Raw genomic sequence first — 16,638 nt, 5'->3', positions numbered from 1 at the left:
ACTAAATTGTTATAGGAAACAAATTCTTAAATCCGTTCACTACTATGAATTTACAGTAGATGTTGTTGTTGTTTTCTCAATCCGAGTCACCGTTAACAATGTCAGACCGGCAAAATAGACTTCATTGCCGAACCCTGGTGGATATGAAGCTGACCTCGGCTGACTGTGGCATCAATATGACAATACAACTAAATTATCTGGACAATGGCCTGTATTTCTGTCTGTATTCCAATTCAGCTCAACATGAGCTTGATCAGTTCTGTTCTTGCTTCACTGATTGTTTTTTTTAAAAGGGCCAAACCAATCATCTTCATTAGAATCCAGCAATTCAGACATCAACAGCCCTCTTAAGAGGTAAACAACATTAGTGAATGTTTCTTCCAAAATTGGCCATCAAGGCCCACGCATGTCACACTTCTGACACAAAGGAGGGAGAATACAATTAGGAGCCGAGGAAAACTGCGAGGACGAGCAGACACTTCAAACTTTAAATTCTCTGCTTGGTGCATTATTTATTTTCAAAGAGGTGCTTTGCTTGTAGCACCCTTCAGGGTAGAATCTGCCTCCGACTGGATCGTCACTTTGGGATCTGTCTCTCTGCCAGAGCAAGTGCAGGTTTGGGTTCACGTGGCAGAGCATGAACTACAACATTCTCTTCATAGTTAAATATCCTCAAATAATTATCTATTATTGCATGTTTATTGTTTGTATTGTTCTATTATATGTTTATTGTTATGCACCTTTCAGTCAAATTCCTTGCATGTTCAACTTACTTGGCAATGAAACAATTCTGATAAACAAAAGGACAATATTAATAAAGCCTAGATTCAATCTGTAAAACAGCTAGGAATATTAAACACCCTTCAAACCTGCAATAACTGCAGCAGAAACCAGTTGTAAATAACTGTGAAAAAAGTTCAAATTCAAATCAGGATAAAAATGCTCTTTTTTTTTTTTTTAAACCGTAGAGGTGACGCAATTTATGGTTCCCCGCCCCGCCCAGATTCCGGTGATTGATATAGATATATATATATTTTTTTTTTTGTACTATATCATATGATAACAATGTTGCTCGTAAGTGCTTTAGAACCAATCAAACAATGTGAAAAGACCAAAATGAGGGAACAAATGACAACAACAAAAAAAGGAAAGAAAATGACAACGTAAAGCTCCTCACCTCTCCATCAGGTCCAATGGCGCTCGTGCCTTCTCCATCTCCATCCACCTTCTAGACATCAAACACATGAACCCATTCAGCTGCCTTTTCATCACAAAAGTTGGTATTCTATAACACTGGTGTCAAACTCAAGGCCCGTGGGCCGAATCCGGCCCGCCACGTCATTTTATGTGGCCCGCGAGGCGCGACGGCTTGAAAGGCATGATCACCATCGTGGACCCGTTTTCAGTGGCGCTTTTATCTTGAAGGGAATTTTTTTGGAGCGGATTGCCGTCTATTCACACTCCTCAACTATTTGTGATAGTTTGCTTCATTCCTGACTTTTTAATGTTTGTGCATGAAAGCACTGCGAGTCTGTTAAAAAAGGTGTTGTATTTCTTTGTGTCCATAAGATGCACTTTGGGGTTTTTAAATTGAGTGTAAAAGGGAATATTTCTAACTAGTTTTTTTTGGTGTTGGCATACTGTGATAATCTGTACTTTCTCAGGTTCAAACTGCACCATCTTTTCATTAAATCAAATTGAGAAGTTGAAAATGTTCCTCGATTTGGATCTCGGCGGGTCATTCAGGGTGCTGGTGGGTCCTGCAGCCAGACCAGTTGAACCACTGCCCCAGACCACATGCATGTTCTTATTTGTTTGATCCTTAATAGAGTAATGTGGGTTTCTTAACCCTAAATTAAATGGATTTATGTTATAATAACAGAGAAATTTGCTTACATATATTTTTACATTTATATAAATGCATGTACAATGTTTTTACACTTGAATAAACAATAGTCAAATACAAAGACAGTTATTTAACAATATGTTAGGTAGTAGTTCAATGTATACAATTTTACAGTTTGTGGCCCGGGGTGAAAATGAGTTTGACACCCCTGTTCTATAAGAACAGAGAGAGTGAGTGAGTGAGTGAGTGAGTGAGTGAGTGAGTGAGTGAGTGTGTGTAAAGTATACGGAACACCAGCATTATGTAATTTCTCAATAGCGGCATAGTTTCCTGCATTAAAGCGCGAGGAGAAGCTCTCCATCAGGATCATCACAGGGCGTGTGTGGTAGTTTTTTTTTTTTATTCCACAGTCCTCATCTCACACATACAGTCTATGGGTGGCACAAAGAGCCTCTAAGCCAGTGATTGTCAACCAGTGTGCCGCGGCACACCAGTGTGCCGTGAGAGATCGTCAGGTGTGCAGTAGGAAAATGTCCAATTTCACTTAATTGGTCCAAAAAAACATTATTTAGTTGCCGCAAATGATTTTCCATTGTTGAGCATCTGAGCTGCAATATAGTGGCTGGCAGAGTAATATAGAACAGGTCTACACCTTGTTCTGCTATTAAACAGACTAAATGGCCGTATGTTATTGATCTTATCCACACACAGCTTGTCATTTCTGGGTCGCGTCTACAACTCTTCTCTGCTCTGTGTCACACAGCACACAGAGAGCGAGAGAGCAGCAAGCGTGCTTTTCAGAATGGGATTTGCTACTGCAGCGTTCACTATTTTAAGCTATGAGCTCTCACTTTTAAAGCCCAACAGTTCATGTGTTTGCAGGTCAAGACAAACATCCAACAGCCTGCAGCCTGGAGCTCCATAAATGACGTTTCTGACTTTGCATATCGAGAGACTCTGGAAAAATCCTTCAAAAGCCCGAAAAACACATAGCAGTAACAGAGCCTGCACACTTTGTGGTTGTCATTGAAATAAATGAACACCATATTTCCTTTAAGTCAGTATTTATCAAACTGGGGAGGTATTTATTGCAGGTGGGGCGCAAGAGGAAATGCTGATTTTAAATGTTCACCGTCCGCCGTTAATAGGTAACGCTTGCGCATGCGCGAGTCGCCGATTCTTGTCATTTCGCCACGAGCCGATCTTTATGAGATCTCCGTGAAGTCGGCTTTCTGCTGTTGTGTCTCTCAACATGGAGCATGAATTGAGAGTGTCCATATCAAATCTACAACCTCGTTTATAAAAGAGTTGGAGAGGAAATTAGCTCACTGCAGCCACTAATACTGATACAACGTGATGCTCACACATCTGCACTCATTCTGTTTTGTTTTGCAAAAAAATAGCTTATTGTTTTCCACAATACGCTATTTAGTAGTAACTAAATATTAGTTATTTTTTGCATAACTTTATTTTCATTTTTTTAACAAAGTGATCTGGTTTACTTGAAACACTGAATACTCTTCCATGCCAGTAGTTAGTGCAATAATTACCTACAATATGCTGTATTATGTTACAATGGGACATTAATAATTACCTACCATATATGCTGTATTATGCTACAATGTGACATTTTGTAACTTTTTGGGTTGTTGGTGTGCCGCAGGACTTTTTTTAATTGTAGAAAATGAGCCGCGGCTCAAAAAAGGTTGAAAAACACTGCTCTAAGCGGCTAACATCCGTGTCAGGGATCTCGGCCCTGGCGTGAGTGTGCACGTGTTCGTTCCAATCAAAAGACGACACCGGTCGAGTTCACCGATTGGTTCCGCCTCCCCGACAGACGGTGTGAAATTACGTGTGGAGGGAGCGTGGACCCTCAGCCCGCCAACGTCTCTGGAGGTCGAGATCATTTTAAAGCTTTTTCAACGCGAGGCGGTAATGAGATCTTTGGCGAAAAACCTCACGATGTCACTCGAGAAGACGCTTGAAACAAACAAAATAACGAACCGTGAGACGAGGGGGATTACAGGCGATAAATCATCTCGCAGTTAAATCGTGGTCGGTGCTCCAGAGTGAAGATTGGATTCGCTTTATGTAACGATAGACGCGAAAGAGCACGGGAACTGTGTTTTGACCCTAAAGTCGTTTACTGCTTGTTGTTTGGGTCGAGCTCCTGTAAAATCAAAACTATTTAAAAACGTGCGCGGTACAGAAGCCAGAAAGTGGGGACCTACCTTCTTTTTCTTCTTCTTATTCTTCTTATCCTTGGCGGCCTGTGCCGCCTTGTGTTCGTACACCAGGGTGGTGAGGTTGGCCACGTATTCGTCCGTCTGCTGCAGCAAGTAGGCCAGACGCTTGTCTTTCTTCTGGTCAATGAGTTTCCGGTAGCCTTCCTCGTCCTCTGCCTGAGTGGTGGGGAGCGGGGACGGTTGACAGGAAGTTAATGGTGCAAAATATTATCAAACTGCCTTGATGATATTCATTCAAAGACAGTTAAGTCTGCACGAGAATACATTGGAGCAGCTCTACGGTGTGCCAATGCATCGATCCGAGACACCAGACAGGTGCTGGAGCACAAACTGATTATCAGCGAGACACTTGTTAGCATTAAGTACCGTTCCCTAGTCACTGGCAACGCTCTGTACTTACTGCCGTGTTGGCATCTGCCTCGGATCATTAGCTCCGACTGGGAAAGAGTCCTATCCCCTTTGCACTCATTGAGTTTGCAACGTTCTTTATCAGGTAAAACTCATTACAAGAAAACGGAAATAGAGCCGCAACAATTAATCGATTATTCGCCAACTGGTTAATCGATTTAACGGTTTGAGTGAGAGACAAATAATGATTCTCTGATTCTAAACTCTGGTTTTTCTTCTCCATTCTCCTCCATGACGGTAAACTGAATATCTTTGAACGGAACGAGACATTTGAGGACGTCATCTTGGGATTTTGAGAAACACTGATTGATATTTTTCACCATTTTCTATAAAACAACTAATCGATTAATTCAAAAAAATTATTGACAGCTTCATCGTCAATGAAACTAATTGTGTGTTGCATTGCTGCAAATATATTAACTGTAGTTACTGTGTATGTAGTGAACAAAAAGATGTCGGCCAACGTCCTGAGTTGGTACGAGGAGGAAAAAAAAAGTGAGACTAGTACCATTTAGGTGCGTATAATAAATCATCAGTGTCACAGATTCAACTTTAAAAAAAATCAGTTGGAAGACGAAAAATAATTCCCGTCCAAATGGGTTGTACTACTTTTCATCAGCCCTAAAAGTCTCATTTGCTTAAATTATTTCTTCTTTTTTCTCAGAATAACCGGGACTGTTTAACAAGAATTGTTGCATTCAAGAAAGATTAACGTTGGATTGTATATCAACATTTAGAAAGATTTCTATAGGTGCCAGAAATGACAGCTCACTAACGAACAGTAACCACATTCAGTGACAGTGATTGGCCAGTCCGTTCTTATGCTTTCGTACCGTGGAAGTGTAACAGACTCATCTAATGTTTGTCAAAGTACGTTCTATGACTGCGTGACATTTTCATAATGTGGGCTTTTGCAGGCGCCGTACCATGAGCCTCCTCATCCTCTCCTTCTCGATTCTCTCCGTCTCCTTCTTCTGCTCCCGCTCCGTGTTGGTGTGCCAGTTGGCGACGGCTCGCGTGAGCTTCTGCATCTTACCGGACATCGAGCGGTGGTACTCTTTGAAGTCTTTAGCGTGCTGCAGGATGCTGTTGAGATATTCCTGGAAAGCAAAGCCACAGAACTTGTTAGAGGTCTAAATGTTTATTTTGGACAGTGTGGCACATTAGATTACAACGTCTGTCCAAAATGTCATCACTTAAAATATTTAATCCGACCAGACATGTGTGAGAAATTGTTATAATTGGCATATTAATTGACATATTAATTAGCTATGGCCCACAACCTTTTTTTGACCATTGACCATACAAATTCAAATGAGTTCATCCCATTCGAGTCAGAAATAAATTGCCTGGAGACTTCACATGATCATATTGGCAAACCGCCGCTCACCTGATGCTTCTGCCTGCGCTTCTTCTCCTGCTCCAGCTTCTGCTGCTTCTCCAGCTTCTCCGTCATGCGTGCCTCCCTCAGCGTCTGCCGCTTGCTGCGTCTGTACGCCTTCGAGTTGAGGGCCGTCTCCAGGGTCGTGTCTCGCCTCATGCACGCCACCACGTCCTGTCGGAGCTGGAGACACGCACAGATTAGGGCCAAAAGTTGAACTTCATAAAAAAAAAAAAATTAGAGCCGACTGTATTTACAATTTCACATGCTGTGCTTTAAGTTATTTTGTAATTATTTTTTTTACGCCATCTATCCATTTTACTTGATAAAATTACGTAATTGTCTATTCTTGAGATGTATGCTCTTAAAAATGTCTATTTCATCTCCTTTGTAGAGTGTCCTGAAACGCACTTCTTAAATAAAATGTATTATGATTAATAGTATTATTATTTTCAACAACTAAATAGCATTTTTAACAGAAATTCCTCCTTTTCCTTTAGATTAAATTAACCAAAGGGCAGAAAACCTGCTGTCTGGATTCAATGTTAGGGGTCAATGAGGAAATTGCCGATGTGTCTAAGTGCGAGTCATTCTGTGTTGAATCAACACAAAGAACATGAAACAAAACCAGCGCCTTGTACCTGCCGCTGGAAGTTGAGCAGACGCAGCGCCTTGAGCTCCACTGTGGCTTTGGTCCTCAGGTCAGGGGACAGCGAGCCCGGCAAACTCTCCAGTTCCTGGATTCGATGTGCAATCCGAGCCTGCAGCCTGAGGAACGTTACGACGGCGGTAAATCAAACTGTAACAACCGCGCGACAAATGGACAAGCCGGGACAGACCTCGCAATGTCCCTCAAGGGCTGCTTTCTGAGATCGACAGTCTAAAACCAAAATAAATGGAGGAAACCAGTATCATACTCTTGATATAAGATCCACACAAAACCTTACTGAGTACTATTGGAAGTGCTATTGCCTTGTATGACAACCAGTTCACGTTGGCTCTTTTAAAGCTGGACAGGACTCTTCAGGAGGTTGCAGCTGAGAGGTAGAGGAGATATCTGTACACCTGAAAAAACGAATGCGGTTTCAAGAAAGTGCAGAATCCATGCAGAGATGCTAAACGGTGCATACATTGTAGTACTTTGTAGTACTCTCATGTAGCTCATCCTCACCTCTCACACGCCTAAGGGCAAAACTGGATCAAATGTAATTAGCGCCGACTTTGTTGTGTCGATCGCTCAACTGTCAGCGAGCCTCAGATGTTCATCAATAAACAATGAACAGTGTCACAGTCGGCCTAATTGGGCGGGCGGGCGGCAGCGAGGTCGCCGAACGTCTCTCGGCCAACGCAGCTAGTCACGGGTGAAGAAGAGACCGGCGACACGAGGGGCTTAAAAAAGGTGCATGAAGGGAAAACAAGACTCAGAGCCGCATTGAGACCCGTGAGCCTGTGGGCTGATGCTGCAGCAGATGTCAATCAGAGAGACCACACGGGGCTCCAACACATTTAGACTTGTTCTTCACTCTGGATAGGCGTCACAACACTTCTGCAAAACTTCCGTCACAGTTCAAGCCGGAATTAACACAATTAAGGATATAGCAGCTACATGGTTCGACGGTGGATTATCTGATTTATGGAAAACAAAGTTCCATGTTGGAGAGAAATACCGGATTCCTTAATGCAGATGTGGCCTCGAACCTTGATTTAAACAACCGCTGTTGTAGAACGTGCGCTATGAGAAATACGATCTGTATATGCACTTCTCTATGTGCAACATTGTGTTCGCGCTATCACTTCGGATTTTAACTTTAAATTATTTCAACACAGAGTTAAAAACCCCAAAGTATTTGTCCGTTGGCTGCTTCAGTCTTACGGAAATCTTAAATCGTTGAAATGTCGCTCGCTAATAAGCATAAAAAAAAAGTAGCTGAAATTTTTTGACAATTTGAGATTAATACAACCAAGACATGCGTTTGACCTTTGTGGGCTATAAGCTTAACAAAAGGCTGTTAAAAATCACTTCACTGTGTTGAGGAGCAGCCAAAACATAGGCCAGGGATTAACAGCTGACTTTGTAAATGTACAAAACTAGATTACCTGAGGAAGATTAAATGAATTGACGTATATGTAACTTAAAGTAGCTGTTCGCGAATTCTATGTGAATGAAGTGTGTCCGTCTCAATGGTCGATCTAGATAAATACCTGTACTCTCTCTCCTGCAGGATCCCCACTGGGTCCAGGCCCTGCGGCTTCTGGATCGGCGTGACGCGGTTCTGCTTCTGCATCTGGAGCATGGGGGACGGCTGCTGCCCGGGCGGCTGCGGGGCCACCGGACCGCCCGCCATGGGCCCGACGGGCAGCGCCGAGGCCTGGGGAGGTGCGGGGGACGGGCGTCCGCTGGCGACCGGGGTGAGGTGCTTCTGAGTGCCGGCTTGATTCTCGCCCCCGGGACCTGGAGACCGAAAAGACTTGGCCGGTTAGCGGGTCAACTCACAGGAGGGCAGGTTGATACAGACATTATGAAAATCACGAAACAATCATATTTTGACACCAATGATTCATGGACTTATCGCATGTTATTATGGACTTGTTTTCCCTTCTTTCCTATCATAATAACTGTTTTCACACCAATACAGGTGGGAAGGTTCACAATTTATTTTTTAAATAACTAGTTACAGTTCAGTGAAACGAGAAGTTTTGTCATCCGACACCTACATGTAGCCTTTACTGGCCTTTCCCTTCTTACACCTGACTCCAAAAGAGTTTCTCTCTCTCTGTCTTTTCACTCCGAGGTCACTGATGAATTGAGACGTAGATATCTTCGTTGCGTTCGTTCCCTCACTTGGGAACAATTTTCCGTGAGAGCAGCAATTAATCGTTAAAACAGTATTTGTTCACTCATAAATTGGACTCAGTGGGAGATGATTTTTTGTATTCCATTTGTATCTTTTATTGATGTGTTTTAAATTGGACTTTTTCAGATTTTTCTCAAAACATTGAACTTTAAAAATGGAAAAACTTTTTTATTCACTGTCAGACTGTTGGGTGGAATCTGTTAAAAGGCAGAACAATATCTCCCTGAAGCCACAAGATCAGAACGCATTCACATCATTGTTCCCATATGTCCCCTTTAAAAAAGGTATCTTTAATGATGTCATAATCATTAAAAGATACCCGATTCATTCGTTAAAGCAGCAGACTGCTAAGTCTGAAGTAAAGAAATAAAAATGCACTTCAAAAGGTTGGAAATCAAAGAAATCATTTTTAATACCAAAACATAATAAAACTTTAAAAAGCTGCATGATGACAAAGAACTGGATAATTATAAATTACAGTATTCTACTATATTATTTGTGCCATGTTCGTCAACATGAGCTTTGAGAGAAAAATTGCAGTTGCCCGGCAGCCGGCGATGAACATATTCAAATCGTTTCCCTCTTCGCAGCAGAAAAAAACAAAAGCGCGTTAAAAAGTGTTTAAAAAAAACAAAAAAATCAACCTCAAATTGCAGCATCTTTCCACACCATCCCCAGCGGCTTCAAAGAGATTCACTTTGGTCTCCTCTCAAAGAGAATCTGATGTAAGAGTACACATCAAACAGCTGGGTGCAGCCCGGTTAGACTCCAGACATTAGATGATAAGTGTGTGGTGTGAAAAGCTGCATTATAAATCAAAAGGTAATGCAGCCTGCTGACTTAACTCGACACGTATTCAGGACTCACCGTCAGACCAAGGCTTGGGTCCTGCGCATTGAATGTGTCCTTGCATGGTTGGGGTCGGGCAGGGACTGGACTGGGGGCCACCCAAAGGTGCCATGGGCATACCTTCCAAAACAATAACAATTCAGATTTACAATAATTATTTTGTGAACTTACAAACAAAGTATGAACCTGTGACTGTAGTTGCAGTTCGACAAAAGTGTTCTCAAGATTGAAGAGTTTGCTGCTTTTCTGTTTAATATCACTGCAACCTGAATAAGTTCAATTTTTGATCTGTTGGTCGGACATAACAAGTTATTTAAATATGTCAACATGGACTCTAAGAAACTATGATTGTTATTATGGACCTTTAATCAATTTTCTGAACATTTATAGACATTTATAGCGCTTAGACATTTATTCAACCAAGTGTAAAAATATCAGCAGATGAATGGATTTAAAAACTGCTGTGTCTTTCATGCTGGTGGTGTCCACACAGGCAGCGTTGTTGCCAGCTCTTCTTACGGCAGAGAGTTTGCCTTGAGCAGAATGTTTCATTTCATCATGATGGTCTTTTATACTTATTTTAGACAGAATTAAAAAAAAGGTAAGATTTGTGTGTTCATTTGTAAAAAAATAAAAAAATAATCCACAATTCAAAGCTTGTAATATATTCATTCATCGAGCCGTGCAAATTAGGGCTGCAACAACGAATCGATAAAATCGATTATCAAAAGTGTTGGCAACGAATTTCATTATCGATTCGTTGTGTCACGCGACTATTACGCTGGGCAATAAGTCGCGGAGAAAAAAAAAAAAGCGTCGCAGAGCAACTGGCCTGCCAGCGTGTCTGAGATTGGAGTGAGACACGGAGTTTAGATCGTGATCTTCGCAAAAATAGAACATCTTTGACGTGTCAAGTCTTGGCCAATCAGAGTTAAGATGTCTCCAGCTCTTAATTTCCCTCAAACTTGTTTTTAATGGAAGCTAGTCAGCTTGCTATCACGTTAGCTAACGTGTTTGGGTAGTGTTGGCGTTAAAGCTACGTTATGTTCCGTTACAGTTCAGTCTTGCTTGTAAAAAAACGTAACGTGATGAAACATGGCGTCACCCCCCGGTCTGGTTCAGTTCACGCTGTCACTCGTTAACGTTAAACCGGCGGATCTGGCTGCAGGTTTTTATTTTTTTACTCAAAGTAGCATGAAGCAAATCACGTAGTTGGGCTTAGCCAACAACGTGATGTCGTGGTCATAAGAGACCCAGATATTGATCAGATGATGTGAATGAAAGAGTTTAAGTCAGGTGGAGGTCCAAACAGACGTGAGAGGAGCAGTACAGCTTCCCACTGTCCCAGTGTTTCATACATATTGATAAAGCAGGGTATGCTAAATGCAGCCTCTGCTCCAAGGAGATTAATTACAGTAAAAAAAAAGAGCTCACATTTGGCAGATATAAAGCATACATGTGTATGTTTTTAGTGTTAGTCCATTTTCATTTTATTTTTTTAATTAACAGCTCAGGGATGTTCAAGGAGCAACCTGTTTGTGCTTTCTGAAGATGTTTTGCACTGTCAAATGTATGTGTATATATGTATGTATTATCTTTTTTAAAGTATATCTGTGAATATTTTGTATTTACTGACTGACACCTTTAAGATCATTTGACACAAAAAAGCCACCAAAGAAAACATGCAATAGTAAATCTGAATCAATCTGATAAAATAGGAGATAATTTCTTTCTTGATTTATGGAGTTGGACGCGTCAGACAACCAGTGTATCAACACGCAATGATGTATATGTATTCATACTATACGACTACGCACATGAACTGCATACTTTCCGTCATGTCAGTGGTTTACTGTCCTTACTACAAAGAACAAACAGACATTTATAAAAATGTCTGTTTGGCCTATTTATACCAAACATGTTGACACCAAAATGGTGATTCTTCCCATGAGAAACATATCTGACACCAGAAAATCACTTGGATTTGAGAAGCTTGAATGTATCAACATCTCTGGTCAGGATCACGGTGGTCTCCTCAATGAGAGCTGGCACACTTGACTAGGGTTGGGTACTGAGAACCGGTGCCAATATGGCACCGGTTCCAACACGTCCGGTACCTACCGGACCGAAAAGCAACGCAGATTTCGGTGCTTTCTTCCAGTGCCTGAGCCGATTTAAATACTTTTTTTTACACTACTCTGTAATGTTGCACGGTATATAGATACTAAAAAGGTAGCGCGGTGCCCGCACGTCAAAAACGATAAGATGTTGATACTATTAAAATAGTGCGGATCAGAGCACACTCCTCCGCTCTCTGTTGTCCGCCTGCATGCAGAGCGGGGCTCGAGGGGGCGGGGCTTCCAGTGCTCACACACACAGCGCGCGCACACAGAGATCGCTGCAGACACGAGTACGAGCTTTTGAACGTCTGTCCTTGGCTTGCTGGAACAAATCTCTCCAGTTGATATTAATGATGACGTGTAGTCCAGTAAAGCAGCAGTTTGTAGAATCCAACAGTTTCTGAGTTCTGTTGCACACGATCCCATCAGGCCACCTGCTGCTTGTGTCTGTTCTTTTTTTTAAATATATATTGTTTATAGTAGAAGTTAAAAGGTTTGAAGCTGCAGTTTGAAGACAAGTGTTTTGTATTTATTTATTTATTTATTTATAGTATACTTTAAAAGGTTAATATATTGTTCAATTTGAAGAAAAGAAATTGTCTTGGCAATAAAAAAGTAGCGGTTCAGGCACCGGTATCGTTTTAAAAGTATAGTAAAATCCAAACGATACCCATCCCTACACTTGACACGCGAGTTTCCACACGTAAGCTGGCAGCATCAGCTGCCAGCTTACGTGCATGCGTGTGGAAACTCACCGGTCAAAACCTCAGGCACACTGAGAAACGAACCACCCCCGTTTTGAGGAAGCTTGGCTCACATTTCATGGAGGACATAGAGCTCACATTAAAGTGTCATGTGTGTACAGATTCGGCTGCATTGGATCACAAAGTCACACAAAAATAAATTGAATGATCCAGTTTGTATCGCAGTGTCTTCTTACCTGGAGGCCTGTTGTAAGGGCTGGCACCAGGTGCCTGCTGCTGCTGCTGCTGCTGCTGTTGCTGCTGCTGCTGTTGCATTGTGGGTAGACTCCTCTTGCCCTGAACAGCCAGTTGGAGGTTATCAGGCAGGGGTTGCCCACGGCCAAGGATCTTGTAAGCCAGGATCTGAGCTCTGAGCTGCTGCAGCTGGACTGGACTGAAGGCAGAAGGTCCCCGGCCCTGCTGGTTCATGTTGGGCATGTTGGGCGCGGCTGACTGGGGATCCATGGGCATCATGGGGCCGGACTGGGAGGGAGGCATGTGGGGCGGTGTGGGTCCCCTGCCTCCTGACATGGGACTAGAAGAATGCTCATGGACACCCATGGGGGATGGATGGGGGGATATGTATCCTACAGTAAGAGGAGGGGAGAAATTTATTTTTTCAAAAGATTTCACAGAACCAAAATTGACATTAGTACCCTTAAAGCGGTGGTCGGTAAATATACGGTGTTTAAAGATCATTACCAAGACAGAAAACCATTTTTATAAAAAATATTCAACAGTACGTGTAGGAGTAATCACAATTTGGTTGGCCTCGTTATATTCTGGAGATATATGTAAACTGTGAAGACGGATTGTTTTAAGTGATGGAGTTTCTGATGCTACTGAGAAAAAGAAAGCTGCGTAAATACAAACTTCAATTAATAAATCAATCACAATTAACTCTGCCTGCTTAAAAGGTTGTTCTTTTCTTATCTTTTAAGCAACAGGATACCTTGGCTGTGCTGATCCATTGGACTCTGCGGAGGCCCCATACCACTATGCAGAGATCTCATCCCCACACCTTTCATGTGGCCAAAGTGCATCGCTTCTGCCATGGTCTTCTCATTCATCCCCTCCATGGTCTGAAAGTAACAAAAAGATCCCAGTTCAGTTGTTGTATACTACGCAACCCTGAAATCAAAAAACAAAGACTGAGAAGTGTCATCAAATCATTCCACATAATAAAGGATGAGACGGGCCAAGGACACGGCGACGTTGTTTGCTTCTACAGACTGTAAAGCCCTCGAAGGCAAATGGGATGTGATATCGGGCCACACCAAGAAAATATAATAGAAGATTGAATTGAAATGACTCATATTACCGCTTGCAGAGCTAAACCACTTGTTTTCTTTTCTATTCATTGTAAGTCACATCTTTGACAAAAGTCGATCAGAGGGCTAAAGAGGTTCATTAGAAACTGGCTGTGTAGATAATATATATTTCTAAAGTGCAAAATATCAAAATTGTAAAGACACTCGAGCAGAGATTTATTGCTGCTTGTAGGTTTCCACATTGGATTTCTCGGTTTTCATTGTCTTTCTTATATTTAGGTGACAAGTACAGTCCAACCAATAATTTGTTATAAATGCCTAACATACACCAATACCTCTTAAAATAAATATATAATAAATATATAATAAATGTATATTTGCTCTCTGGAGGAGAAACTATGTCACAGAGACACTTTCTAAATTACCTGGAATATATTTCTAAAAAGGGGAATTTTCTTTACTTATCGGTAATTCCATGATATACATATATAGATATCTGCAATAAACCAATATTGGTTGATACATCAGTCTGGCTCTTGCAACAAGTGTCTTGTTAAAACTAAACTTTAACAACTAAGCCTGCTGAAGACATCAAAGAGTAATAAAATAACTAGAACATTGTCATCGAGCAAGAGCTAAGGTTGGAACTTAGCAGGAGCCACTAGTCAAATGCTGGTAAAATAAGCAAGTGGCAGCTGGGTTTGCTTTACACACCTGCCAAAAAACAACAACAATGGTAATGTGTTGAGTGGCAGATAGATTTTGGAATCCTGGAGTCACAGTGGCAGGTGGACAACAACATGAGACACTTCAGAGCAAACTGTACCTTGTGCATCGGATACATGCCGTCCTGAGAGTATTCACTTTGTCCCTGCATGCCATGAGGTGCGTTAGGTGTTCCTGGTCCAGGACTGGGTCCCATCATACTGTGAACAGAGCCTGGTGAGGGGTCCGGTCCGGGGCTAGGGCCCAAGATGGGCCCCGGGGATAGACCGGCCCCCGGAGAAGGGCCAGGATGTGACATACCACCTGACGTGTCTGAAGGGGTGGACATCTACTGGACTGCTGAGAGCATATCAGACAGCTTCAGGGAGGGAGAAGAGAGACGATGTCAAAGCCATGAAAACAATAAAAGGTCAAGGACCACCATAACATTCTCATGTCTTTAACTTGAGATGCATTTCATGTACGAAATATATTAAATAAGGATTAATTAATAAGGATATTTAAAAAAAAAGGAACTCTTTATCACACAGCTGCTTCACTGGACAATAATACACTGTATAGGTCATCCTATTTCTGTTGCATGTACATACATATTTTAAAGGTATGAAATGCGTGCACACACAGACAACATTAGGCGTATATATATTTTACCAACAATTGGTTGGATATGACAGTCGACTACAGAGACTTGATATTGGATAACATCAATGTGCCCATGTCTTCATCATCATCATCATCATCATCGCGTATCTAAATCTATTTAATTGAGTGGTGTTAATAGATTATTTATAGTTTTTATAGTTGAGAAAAACATGATGGTGCTGAATTTGCCTTTTTGAGGGAATACAAAGCAAATGAAACCTTTAATCTATAAAATGTAGTTCTGCTTAAAGCACAGGCATAAATCAATACAACAAGAACAAGGGCCTGTTTACTCTACGATGCAGTGTTGGTCTACCTTGTAAACAGAGTCCCTTCCTTATCTGAATTAATGAACAAAACATGATGAATAAATTCGTTTTTAATAACTCAAGCATTTCTCTCCCTTCTCTGCCAATAAAAGGCCGAAATCCCCTTGTGGCTTGGCACATTTTCCTGGAATAAAATTAAATAAAAGCCTCATTATTATAAAAGGTAAAGCCCTGAGTGACAACAGCAGCATGAGCCATAACAACACACATATTGCCTGCATGGAAGACACGCATCGAGCACGTGAACTGCAAGCCTTGCAATGTAAACAACCGCCCGTCTTCCAGTCCATCCACAGTCTCTCAGTCAGACTAGCTCTTCCTGCTGTCAAACCTCACAGACATCGCCACCGGTGGTGCCCGAATGCAGATAATAATATGATAATATAGTGCACTATCTTTTTAACTCACGAGCATCCCACCATGGCTCAATGTGAAATATATTGTACAAGTGACGTGGTCAGCGCCAAAATTACGACGATGTTCACCCCATTTCCAGCAAACATACGATGACAATAGGATGCGGAACACACAGCCAGATACAGGAGGTACAAGCATCGTCCATCTCTCTGTAGAACTAACGATAACTCTGATTGGATCATGGTGGCCATCACGGACATGCATACAGGCAACACCAAAAAAAATTAATGTGTCGATGAAAGTCAAGCGCCTGACACGACCTGGGCGATATCTTAAAAGACCAACACAATCCCTTTTCATGTTACATTTAGACGCCGAGGAATAAACACCGAGGAGCTATAGGGTCGTCTGCTTCGACCAAACGTTGTGCAACTGAGCTAACGTCAGTTAGCTAGCATAGCAGCTAGCTAGCTAGCTCCCGAGTACCGAACCTTCAGCCAGCAAACCGTCCGTTAGAGGAAGTTTGGACATTTAGCTGAATGTCGAGCCGCTACATGTCGCCCTTTAACACGGATGAAGCGCCGTTGGACGATTTACCTTTCGGCCGAACTGTAACTGCACACAATTAGATGAAATATATTGTAATGTTTCTTCAAAATATGACTGCTGTCGGAAAGTTCACTCCCCCTCGCTGTTGTTTTGCTGACAAGATAAAGTTTTTCTTCTGTCTCCATTGATGATTTGTCAATGTCACCGGAAATCCCACCCTCCCTACGCAGTGATTGGCTGAATCTCACGTCAATCATAAGTGGTTTTCTTCTTGGGCGTGTATCTGGCCTATAAACGTTACTGTTACTTTCTGGTA

General features: G+C 41.9%; 1 protein-coding gene across 1 annotated transcript in view; it reads right to left on the bottom strand.

Moving 5' to 3' along the window:
* smarca2 (SWI/SNF related BAF chromatin remodeling complex subunit ATPase 2) overlaps positions 1 to 16,425 on the bottom strand; it is a 42,859-nt gene extending 26,434 nt beyond the window's left edge. The window contains exons 1-11 of the mRNA XM_079222736.1: positions 16,371 to 16,425; positions 14,546 to 14,803; positions 13,401 to 13,530; positions 12,646 to 13,035; positions 9,604 to 9,705; positions 8,084 to 8,333; positions 6,523 to 6,649; positions 5,891 to 6,064; positions 5,427 to 5,600; positions 4,078 to 4,248; positions 1,178 to 1,228 (exon numbers count right to left, since the gene is read on the bottom strand). Of these exons, the coding sequence (XP_079078862.1) occupies positions 1,178 to 1,228; positions 4,078 to 4,248; positions 5,427 to 5,600; positions 5,891 to 6,064; positions 6,523 to 6,649; positions 8,084 to 8,333; positions 9,604 to 9,705; positions 12,646 to 13,035; positions 13,401 to 13,530; positions 14,546 to 14,773 (1,797 nt within the window). The 5' untranslated portion in view covers positions 14,774 to 14,803; positions 16,371 to 16,425. The remainder of the gene's footprint in view (positions 1 to 1,177; positions 1,229 to 4,077; positions 4,249 to 5,426; positions 5,601 to 5,890; positions 6,065 to 6,522; positions 6,650 to 8,083; positions 8,334 to 9,603; positions 9,706 to 12,645; positions 13,036 to 13,400; positions 13,531 to 14,545; positions 14,804 to 16,370) is intronic.
* Positions 16,426 to 16,638: the final 213 nt, after the last annotated feature.

Source organism: Taurulus bubalis (genome assembly GCF_910589615.1).
Source record: "Taurulus bubalis genome assembly, chromosome: 8".
Classification (NCBI taxonomy): domain Eukaryota; kingdom Metazoa; phylum Chordata; class Actinopteri; order Perciformes; family Cottidae; genus Taurulus; species Taurulus bubalis.
Note: the sequence above shows the minus strand (reverse complement) of the source record. Positions and strands in the feature narration are given on the sequence as shown.